The 12362-nt window shown below is 37.8% G+C and overlaps 1 protein-coding gene across 1 annotated transcript in view; it reads right to left on the bottom strand.

Annotated features, from left to right (window-relative positions):
- Positions 1–4167: 4167 nt before the first annotated feature.
- Positions 4168–12362, bottom strand: part of LOC139450766 (uncharacterized) — a 102423-nt gene continuing 94228 nt past the window's right edge. Inside the window, exon 9 of the mRNA XM_071232595.1 lies at positions 4168–8778. Coding sequence (XP_071088696.1) covers positions 7612–8778 — 1167 coding nt within the window. The 3' untranslated portion in view covers positions 4168–7611. The remainder of the gene's footprint in view (positions 8779–12362) is intronic.

The raw sequence follows: 12362 nt of genomic DNA on the forward strand, positions 1-12362 counted from the left end.
GTATACAGAGAGGGTTAGCCGTCGGGTAATTATCGTTTTGGGGACATCATACCGACAGGTGACATAGCACACAGGTTGGAAGTGACAAGTCAGACTGGATGAATACAGACACAACACAGGGAGAAATAGTCCTGTCATCCTCAAGCTCAGCAACAAATAATAGAACAAGAACAACTCGACAAATTGAAACGCAGAGTTCATTGTAACCAATCATCATACAAGAAGGTCTACAAAGAAAATAATATTTTGACACTTTGTCACACTAAAATGATCAAAATGTACTAAAAGAATGTTAAAGAATAGAATTTACTTCAGAAATTACCACGTTAATATAATAGTGCAATGTAATCTTTCTTGAACAATTATTACTAATATCGAGCTATCTTTCTGGAAATGTCCCTTTAATATAAACAAATTTATTTATCTTTCGAATTTCACATTGTAAATATTGCTTTTTTCAAAACTAGACCCAATTAGGTACAATTTTGTTTCCACAATTATGAAGTCTGTTCACAGCATAAACTTATAACTGACAGTAAACGTTACCGGACAACATGAATGACGAGAGCAGCTTCATGTAAATCTCCGAATCATTGGTCAACACCAGCATCAAAGTCCATATTTCTGTTTTAAACAAAGGGAATTTGTGAAAAAATATAAAAAATAAGGTCATGGACTATTTTCCCCCCGTCACCTTTAGAACCACTTCTACTTTTAATATCTGTATTTCTGTGCACTCTAAAGGAAGAGAAAGTTTGATTTCATTTCTATATGTTGATTGCATGGCAACTAAATAAAACTTTCAAAAATAAAATACTTAGTTAAATGTCTATCATGACCTCACCTCTTAGATATTTAATATTCATTCATTTAACTTACCTAAATTACTCAATGATATCTAAATTATTTTAATGTTTCAATTTCCATTATTTCAAAACATGACTTATTTTGAAAGGCTACAAATAAATGAAACTAAGTGGAAGAGGGAAAGTTACTCAAGACTGATCTTAGATTTGTTATATATATTTGTACTTTGTATTGGTACAATGCTTTAAATGCTAAATAATAGATTTGGGGTAAGAAGTTGCAATTTCAACAAACAAACTACATAACAGACAAACAATCTAAATGCAATAAATTATAAGAATAATCATGATTAACAACAACTAATTAATACAGAATGTTGAACATTGATCAACATAAACACAGGAATCACACGAGGTAATCACATGTTGTAGGACAGTCAACATACAATGAACAATCTCCATTATTTCAGAGCTTACCGTATTTGATGTAATAAGCGCCCACGGCGATATTTGCTGATATATTGGCTAGTAAACAATCCTAATTAACACCCCTTCCAATTGATCAATGTACACAAAACTTATTTATTCGCGTATATGCACACTCGTGTGTTATATGCACACTTATTTATGGGCAATTAAATTCTGGAAAAATATATCTGTCTTACATAAACATTTCAGGCTGTCAGCATAAACTACAAAATTTATCTTTCAACTCTTTTTTCCACCAAAATATTATTCTAATAAGAGCCCCCTATTCTAATTTTGAGAGGGCCCTGGGCACTTATTACGTCGAATACGGTATATAGGGAACAACCAACAAGCTACAAGGAATTCGTGATTATCTGTACCGAGTGAATGAATAGTATTAATTAGGGCTGGGACGGGTAACTCGGGTACTCAAGTTGAGTGGGTACCGAGTAGGACCTGGGTACCCACAGGACTACCCGGACCTGTGGTTAGTCACGTGATATATTGTTTCATGACAAAAATTCACTATTTAACTACATGGTTACACGACAATTTTAAGTCTAATGGTCGCATTTCTTTAGGACTATGAACACGTTCCTTCTGATCTAAATAGGTTTGAACAAAGCTAAAACTTCAGTCAACTTCAGTGTATGCATGACCACATCGTTATATACATGTATTTAAATACATTCTGCCAGGGCTACTTTCAAACTATTCCCAATTGGACATTTTGTACCTATCTCTTGACACCAACAGCGGGTACCCGGGTAGGGTCGAGTAATAGGGGTGTGGGTACCCGGGTAGTAAATTTGGACTTGACCCAACCCTAGTATTAATCCCCCATTTGGCAAGTAACATACAGCATTCATTCACAAGGGACAGACAGACAGACATTCCGTCATGACAAGGAGGTTACTCGGTGTTACTCAGTGTTATGTTTATGGAGAAAGTGAAGAAAAAAACTTATGTACTGTCATCTGTACAGAGAAACTTCACAAAAGGCAGATGTTCGAAATGTACACAATTTGTGATGTCATGAACAATGGATGATGCCATGTCATATTTTCCTCAACAAGAAAGCACTGACATCATATGGCTTCAATTGACCAATCTGCATTGAGAATTGCAATAGTGTTCATGTGCAGATATCAGATACCAGTAGTTATTACACACGTTCACTCTATCCTAATAATACAATAAGGTATGTTAATAATTACAATAACTGCAAAGCTGCAGTCAGCAATAGTCCAACTATGCCACTCAACAACTGATAAGGATATTTCTGTATATTAATCGAGAATAGACCAAACAAACCAGTGGCTGATAACATGAGCAACAATCCACACCAGGTCACAATGCCCCATGATCAGCTGAGTCAGTGAACAGCTATATCTTGTATTGATATAGTTGGTGTTCCTGCAACACTTGCTTTCTTTAACTTTTCACAACTATTTCTGAACCTGAAATCCATGGAATGCCACGGAAAAGTCTCATCCTTTATTTGCAATACTGCATCACAAGTTTACATTTAATCAAATCCAAATAATCTAGCAAAATTAATCTAATTTAAAAAAAAGTCATACATTCATAAATGTATCTCGCAGACTACTCTCAAGTGTTTAAAGCGTGATTAGATGTAGACTGCAATCATTCCATACCAGGAGCCTAGATTCAGAATAAGATGTTAGCGTCCGACAACTTATTACATTAACCTAATTTCACGACAGTCACAGTGTGAAGACTGCTTCATGGAACGTTGTGATTTGTCGAATTATAGTACCATAAACTTCACCTTTACACATGCTTAAGCTTAAACTTAATAAACATGGTTTGGGTCAAATAATTAAGGCATTTCTTTCTTCATTATTGACCTGGGTGCCATTGTACAAAGCAATCTTAGAGCTAAGGTGATAGTAACTCCCATTCCTTAACAGAATTAAGACCGTCGTAGTGCTAAGGTTTTGTACAACCGCTCCCTGTACTGGAATAATTTCTTTTCACAAAAAAACATTCAAAACAAAACAAATTCTAATCAGGAATATTTTAATGGATATTAACAACCCCTGTATAAAGGAGTACATTATTTGACCAGATTTTTCTGAAAAAACACTTGCACTGACTTCGTTATTGTTCCTGTTTGGAGGGTGACCACATTCAGCGAACACACCAATCACACGTTCGTTGTACAAATTGTGATTCAAAGGAACTACGCTTGACAAAGGACAAGAATGATTGACAAACTAATGCATAAATAACACAATAATTACACAAAATCAAACAATTGACAACAAATGTTAGGTAGCCAGATTCAAACAGGTGACTACTATTAAACTGGTCTGGTTTTTAAGTTCAAGATGTAAACCTTTGGACATGTCTGTGCTGATGTTTCCAAGCTATGACTATACATAGTACACAATGTTAATGAATCTTGGTCTTATCAACAGCAGTATTTCTTAAAATGCATAGTCAAGCAAGTGCAACAATTCAAAATGAATCTGGCAAAGTATTGTCTCTTAAAGGATATATCAAGTTATACATCAAAATAATTCAAAGCAACCATGAACCAATAAACAATAAATATTTCAAATATGAAAACATCTACAAAATAAGTCTGATCTATTGAATGTCAGTTTTAATACAAAATAAAAATGAAAAAAACCATTTGTATAAAGTCATTGGCCTAATTCCAGATTTTACATGTTTGTCTACGATTTTGTTTCCAGAAAGATAGGGGAATTTACAAACATTAAGTACAATACATGATTTTGGAGATCTGGCCCATATTATGCTGAGCTCATGAAATAATGAACGGATTCAATCGTCCCATCTGATAGGGTGTTCCACCAATGACATGACTAGACATTCACATCTCTCGTGCTGCTGGTGCTGCTGCTGGTGCTGCTGCTGTTGTGCAAGTGTTTTAGTTGTATAGTGAGTGAGTGAGTATTGCTTTATGCCGCTTTTAGCAATGTTCAAGCAATATTCAAGCAATATCACGGCGGGGGACACCAGAAATGGGCTTCACACGTTGTAACCATATCGGGAATCGAACCCGGGTCTTCGACGTGACAAGCGAACGCTTTAACCACTAGGCTACCCGACCGCCCCTTTAGTAGTAAAGAGTACAATAGAAATGCACCAAGGTACTTTGGGGTACACAGCGAGCGAGTATGGTTTCACACAGCTTTTAGCAAAATTCCAGCAAGATCACGACAGGAGACAGGAGACAGGTGAAATGGTATTTATATAGGGACATACAGCTGGATACACATTGTATCCATGTGGGGAATCGAACTCGGGTCTTCGGTGTGACGAGCAAACTTTAACCACCTGGCTACCCCACCACCCTTTTGGTATACATACAGAATTCAACCAGAGACGAAATCGGAATAGAGAAATGTACCCTAACAGTCCACAGCTTGGTACTGGAGCCACTAGCCAAGTCCACTCATTCAACGACGTGTTAAATAGCTTCCTCTGCAGGCTTCAGGTGTGCCAAATCATGGTAACAATCAATCGTGGCTGGTGTGAGAGTTGAAGAAATGTATCTTCTCATAACATTTATCTTAAACCTATCCCACTATCATTTATTTTCCAATAAATGCAATTCTTGCAGCATGCAAGGCTTACGTTACAATTGAAACTGAATTTGGTTTCACACATTGTTTAATGAACTCATCCTATTTGCCATGTTGTGGTCAGCTCAGGTTGTTTCTGAATAACGATTTCAGCCACGGTACATTTCTCTATAACTGTGGTGGACGTCTGTAATACTCTACATGTTAACGCCCCCAGGGTTACTGCTAGGCCAGGTGCTGCCCCACTCAAACTCTAGACAGTTACTACAGTTTGATTAATACTCATTCACACAATTATGTTCAATACAGAATTATTTTTGTAGTATAGAGAGATAAAGCTTTCTTGTGTCATTGTGAAGGCAGATAGGAAAGTCATATATTAACATAATCAGCACTGAATATACGTGAAAAGACTCCGCCTGTACCACACGTATCTGTGCCATGTGCTGGTACAAAGCCTCTGAAAACTTCTGTTGGAGATGGCTGTCCTGGACACAATGACCATGGAAGTCTTCAATACTGGCCAAATGTATATTTAAATGTCAATATTCTGAATAACAATTCTAATATTATATACTATACAAAAAATATCAGTCACTAGAAGTCAATAAAACCTGTTTCCCCTGGCTCAATTTACAGCAACATGACCAATACCGAATCACCGCCACGTGATCAGGGGGAGACAACTGTTCTACACCCAGGACTTAAAACTTCCCTTCACTCAGAGATGGCCTAAATATTCTTACAATGTGTGATGCTTTCAGAGTTCTTTGTCAATTATAGTACCGTAACAAAGTCGTCATGTCAAAAATGCTGACTTCCTTATGAAGATTTACAATGTGAAGTAACCATTTAATGCAATCGTGTTTATTGGATACTTCAAAAAGAAAAGTGGAGGTATCGCAGTTCTCATTCAAGCACTAAAAGAACTCGTGAATCTAGGGAAGTAAATATTCTGAAGCCTCCATAGATCCAGACACAACCAGTGAAGTAAAATACCTATCAAAGCTCTCCAGGAGTTACACATGAATTTCAAATTCTAAATTTTCATATCAAAATATATTGAAGAGCTCTATCAAAAAATTTAATCATATTAAAGACATTCAAATATAACAATTTCAAAATGCTCCCCAGAGAACAGCATCGCGTAGCTGGATGAGTTCACAATTCAATCTCTGTATGATGAAACTCAGCCTACCGAGGGCATTCTTCATTCAATATTTACAACAGAAAATAGGGAAAAGATTTCTCTAGTTTTACACCTGGATCTCTTAATAAACTAACTAAAATAATTGACATCACTATTCACAGTTATGTTCATAACAAACATTAAAGTCTAACCTACAATCAACAAAATTAAATCTCAAATGTGATAATTGCATAAAAAATATATATATATCTTGACTTAATAACATTCAACTTTTAACACCTGTTAAACTGTATAGTATTCAAACTTTCCATCAAAGATATCAAACTTATTTTGTAGGAACAACTAAATGAACATGTGGGACACAATGAATGCTCCCTAAGGTGACAAGAAAGTCTTTCAAAACATAAGCAGATTCCAGACTTTCTAAAATGATCAGCTCCACAATGGGAGAAAACTAATGTCCTATATGGTTGTTATAACAAAAACAAACATGGAAATAAATATCTTTAATAATCTGACATAACAAAACACTCAAACTAAATGCTTTTTAATGTTGAAAATGCTAAACAGAGGCAATCTCTCCTTTTGTTCAAGTAATGCCAATGCATGTGTATGACAACAAGCATTGGGATATCGTCACAACTCGTCTCATACCATGGGTACATCACAAGTCTACCATCAGTAGAGGACTGTGGTAACCCATATGAATGTGTTAAGGAGACACATTCATGTTTTGTCGTCTCTTTAATTGTCTGATGACGGACATGTCATCAAAACTGCCAATCATCTCAAAAAGCATTTGGCAATGCCTTTCAAACAAGGTTTGAATCGCACTCCAAAACTGTCTCAGAATTGAATGTGTACGTTTCACAGAAATGTCCTGCTTGAGATTCAGGTCCACGACTTCGATGACACAGATTGTTCACTTCAGTTAGGAATACACGCCACTTCGTGAGGATTCACTATGATCATGAATCAGATGCAATCATGTCCCTTTCCACCAAAGTTCTTCCTTATATATATATATATGAAAGTATCTTTCATTTGAAAATCTGCAACAACAGTTCTTGGCACATTAACATCATATATGTCCTTTGACTCAAGACTATGTTTAAACAAGACCTGTCCTTTTGTCGCCATGGTTCCACACTCCACAATGGACTAGTCCATTCCTGCTCTCTTCCCAGTCGACTGAGGCAATATGAAGACTAGTAATGGCAAGCTCTAATGTTATGCTATGAAGATGGCTTAAAAATATTAGTGTTAAACACCAAGTACAATTAGCCTAAAACTGATGGCACTACGTAGCTGTTAATATCCTAAAACCTTGACTTCCTTGCATGTTTATATCCATACAAACTAAATACATTAAAATCTGGCCCTAGTTTCATTTCCAGAAACATGCCCTAAAAATATCAAACTTTTGACTCAAAATGCTAAATTTATTTTGCAAAAATGTAAAAATTGTAGTCCAAATTTCAGACTTTGCCAAATAAGAATTATGGAATTAGACGGCCAGACAACCTAAAATTGTCGAGTTTAGGATGATAACAGTGCGCACTAACAAAGCTAGGAGTAGCACTAGCGAAGACTCCATCTTCTTTTGCCGTTACTGGGAAGCCGCCGGGCAGGGTACACCGACGCTGTAGTTGACAGGGGGCAGCCCTGGCTGGAAGGTCTGGACAGGCGGAGTGGGGTACGAGGGGCCTACCATGTACACCACTTGACCTTGACCTTGGGAAGGTGTGCCGGGGATGGGAGCAAAGCCTGTGGAAGGAGAAGACGGATAGACATAATAGCAAGAACCACCACCATTTGTGTAATTGTTAGCAAGGGAAGCAGGAGGAGGAGGAGGACATGCAGAAGTGCTAGGCAGGGGTTGAGAGCTCACCAGAACGTTCGGAACGCTGGAAGGGGGTACCGTGTTGGGAGGGGGGGCTGAGAACAGCGGCTGGTGATGAGGCCCTACCATGGTCGACGGCGGCGTAGGATGTACGCTTTGCATTGTGGGATGCTGGGAAGGGGGGACCTGTAAGGATGTGCAAGGCAAGAAAGTGAGGCCAGCAGGAAGGCCGCAGTTCATATCCATGGGGATATTCTGACCAGGAACAAAGCAGTTAGCATTAACATTCAGGTTACTGCAGTTGTCCTTATCGTAACTAATTAAGCCCTCAGACTGCTGAATGTAGATTGGCTGGCCTTCGCACCGAGCTTTAGCCGCGCTCGTCTCGGCCAGCAACACCTGGAACCTTGGAGGGATCTCTTTGATTGGTTTGACCAGTTTGTGATTGCCATACATGTAATACTTTCGTTTACCTTTTCCTTTGCCCTCACTATTAATCTCAATACATTCTGTGCTTCCCAGAGGATTCTCCTCATTTCCACAGACACTATGACTGCCCTCCATGTCTCCCTCCTCGGTAGAACTCTCCAGCTTGGAGGGGCTCAAACTGCCTGAACACTCACTAACACAACCACTGTCAGTGGACAGACAGCCCTCATCTTCAGCCTCTTTCTCGCGGTAAGGATCAGACACAGAGTTACCTCCCTTCTTCAGATCAGGTTTCCCACAACTCGGTGCTAGATTGAAATCAGATGGTTTTTGACTGATTTGTGTTTTAACGGGTAACTTGTTTCTCATGCTTGACTGACCCTGATCATAATGTGACATCATTGGCTGAGCTGACATATCAACTGGACCAATCATGGGTGGCGGTGGTGGAGGTGGAAGTATTGGCTGCTGAGACTGCTGGAAACTCGCTATGACTCGGGAATACTGGAAAAAAAAAAAATCAACAATTTATCATTTGGGGAAATTCGCAAATAACAAGACTAGCATCCATAAGGTTAGCCAGTTCTAAAAGGTATAAATCACTAGTTTGTCTGGTCCAGACTTGATGAGTTTAAGCTGAAATGTTGCAGATTACTGCAATAAACAACAAAGAAAATAAACATAGTTCCCACTCATGGGCCTGGAGCTGAAAAAACAAATCAATCATTAACTATATACATTTGTTTGTTTGTTTGTTGTTTAATGCCACACTCAGCAATATTCCAGCTATATGAGGGCGGTCTGTAAATAATCGAGAACGGACAAGGAAATCTAGTGATATACATCATGAGCATCAATCAATGCAATTGGGATATGATGACATGCATCAACCAAGTCAACAAACCTCTTACAAGCATAGTCACAGAAGATGGGTGGCTGGCGAGGTTGGTTGATTTTTTTCCTTTACATCCATTTTAAGTTACTGAGGTAGCACAAATGTTTAAGAAAACAAATTCAAAGACAAATTTCTTTTTTTTGAAAAGCGGGTTTTTTTATATATAGAAAAATCCACGAATCAAGAAGAAACTTTGCACTGTACCACTTCTAAAGGCATAAAAAGTTTTTGAGAAGGATCTATTTAGCAGTTTTCAAGTTATAGGTCGAACCAAAAAATATATATAAAGATATATATATAAAACTGGCAATGATTTTTTTCTTAATCAAAGAATTTTCGTGGACAGAATCTAAAGTTTTGTTTTCAATTGTGGACTAAACATACTATTTGTTTGTTTGTTGTTTAATGTCGCACTCAGCAATATTCCAACTATATGATGGCGGTCTGTAAATAATCGAGTCTGGACCAGAAAATCCAGTGATTTACATCATGAGCATCGATCCACACAATTGGGATATGATGACATGCATCGACCAAGCCAGCGAGGCTGACCACCCAATCCCGTCAGTAGCAGGTCCCAAGCCTACTACACAGGGTGGATCCACAATGCCTTTTGTCTTTACACTTCACACATTGCATGTCAATGTAACCCAATGGCATGAATTGATGCTCATGATGTCAATCACTGGATTGTCTGGTCCAGGCTTGAATATTCATAGATCGGCATCATAATGGAATACTGCTGAGAGAAGCGTGAGCAAAATATTTTTAAAAGACTCCGGTCCATTGGTTTTCGACTTTAGGCAAACTGAGCCCTAGTTAATATATGAACAAACTTGTACCGGTATCCCATAGTTCAATGACCTGAGGCAGTTTTACACTTGATGAAACCATGTGATACCCTGAATCAGCAACTCACATCCCAATCCCTCTGACCCATCAAAACACACAAACTCAATGAAGCTACAAACCAAGACAGCAGGATCAACGTGCTGCACTCTGGAACCATCGATGTCCAAGCAATGCAATGAGGGCACAAGTGGATGCAAGTGGACAGGCAGCCTTATACAGAGTTATCTACAGCGAAATCAGTGGCGGGACTGGACAGATGAAGGTATCATAATGTACATGCTCACATACCTTCCAGTCATCACCGTCACGTCATAAAGATACCACCCCTAGGGTGCCACACAGTATCTTTTATCTACACCCCCCTCCCTCTCCCCCTTCTCACACCATCTCATTATCATCTTGCACCCCAGGGCAGTTCAGGGGCCTCCAGAGAAAGTGGGAGAACATTTTTAAATTCTCCCAATCTTGATGGTCATGATGCAACACGGTGACAATTTTGTCATTGTTTCAAGAGAGTTGAGAACACTATTGGTGCACTAGCTTGTACACTACTCAACTTTTGATAGGGATCAGGATTATCCACATGGGGTCTGAATGTGACCAATTGCTTGGATATGTTGTCATGACGATAGTACCGTATTTTCTTGAGTATATTGCGCACATTTTAAAAAAAAACAACCCACACACACAATAAAACACAGCTGGGCAGAACTGGGTGCATATTTTACACGCTATAATGAGTTTTGATGATTTTTTCCCGCAACGCAATGACAACACCGGATATAACATGTCAACAAATCCATACTGAAGTATGCAAATTAATCACGTCATTGCGCTGTCTGGTTATAAAAAGCGTTCATTGCATATCTATTTGTAACTTATTTTATTAATTTTATTAATATTCCTTTTAATATTGTTTTAATTAATTCCGTTAAAATCGTGTGTGAAGCTATCGGAAGATCGCACAACTCACCGTTATTAACAGCAACCATAATTACCGCTATTGACGCCTTGAAACGAACTTTGACAGAGAATGGATACATGCGTGCGGAAGCCTCAACAGTGACTGGTCAAATTGTTTCATATGAAAACAAATAACCTACAATAGCGATCAGTTAGGGTTATTATTATATTAAAATATTTAGTAAAAGTTGCAATTAAAATAACAAGATATTGGAAATATTATTCCTGATAAAAAAAAATAGTTTCAGATACAATTTTCCCCGATCCTTGCATCAAAATCCTTTAAAGTTATATCATTGGGTTTTAACCGAATCGCCGGTAGATTCCAAGAAAATGTGTTTACAGCTGATTGCAGTTTCCGGCTTAGTTTACGAGAAAATACACAAGGTAATCTTATTGCCTTGATGTAAAACAAATTTAATGCCTAGCAGGACAAACAAGAGCCATCAGAAAGATGACATATCCCCCCCGGCTGCTTTCTGTAAAGTAACCACAAGTAAATGTGCTTTTCTGTATGTAATGAGTCAAGAGTTGAATGTTCTTGAAGAAGCATACATTGTTTACCCACGAAAGATGCACCATGGTCGCATCCATATGAAATGGAAAGTAAAACAAGTATGTTTCTGTGGTTTTTTTTTATGCAAACAAATGACAAATTACAAGAAACAATAACTAAACAAGCGTATAGTCAACAAAGTCATCTATATCCCCTGCCCATTTTAACACGTTATGGTCCCAAACCAGGTAACTGACCCAACATTTCTCTTAGCCCATGTCAAAATAGCTGCAATGGAAATTCTAAAATAAACATTTCTAAGACTCCTGAATATCAAATGGCACCAGTTCAGTATGTGCTTTATATATACACATGCAATGTTTGGCAAATATTTAACAATTTATTTGTTATACTCCATAAGTGAATCCACCCTATATTAAAACTTAAATCCAACTTGTTGCCATGGAAGTGTAAAAAAAATAAATTCATAAAATTCCTAAATAGCAAAAGGTACCAGTTCAGTATGTGTCTGGTAGACATGCAAAGATTTGTAAGAAAGTATTTAACAGTTTTTGAGTTACGCTCCGGAAACAAACTCTACCCTACATAACTTAAGTCCAACTTGTTGCCATGGAAACGTAAAAAATAGAAATTAATAAAATTCTTAAATAGCAAAAGATACCAGTTCAGTATATGCCTGGTAGACATGCAAAGTTTTGTAAGAGAGTATTTAACGGTTTTTGAGTTACTTCGTTGGGGCGGGGGATAATATGAAAGAATTAGGTGTTCCTTTATGGTTTTGAGCATTCATATAACCCTCTGACAAAAATATATTTATGAAACACTTGAGGGAACAAACTGTTCAATCCTGGCTGTTTCCTA

Source organism: Haliotis cracherodii, unplaced genomic scaffold (genome assembly GCF_022045235.1).
Source record: "Haliotis cracherodii isolate W230 unplaced genomic scaffold, xgHalCrac1.p SCAF_8, whole genome shotgun sequence".
NCBI classification, from domain to species: Eukaryota; Metazoa; Mollusca; class Gastropoda; order Lepetellida; family Haliotidae; genus Haliotis; species Haliotis cracherodii.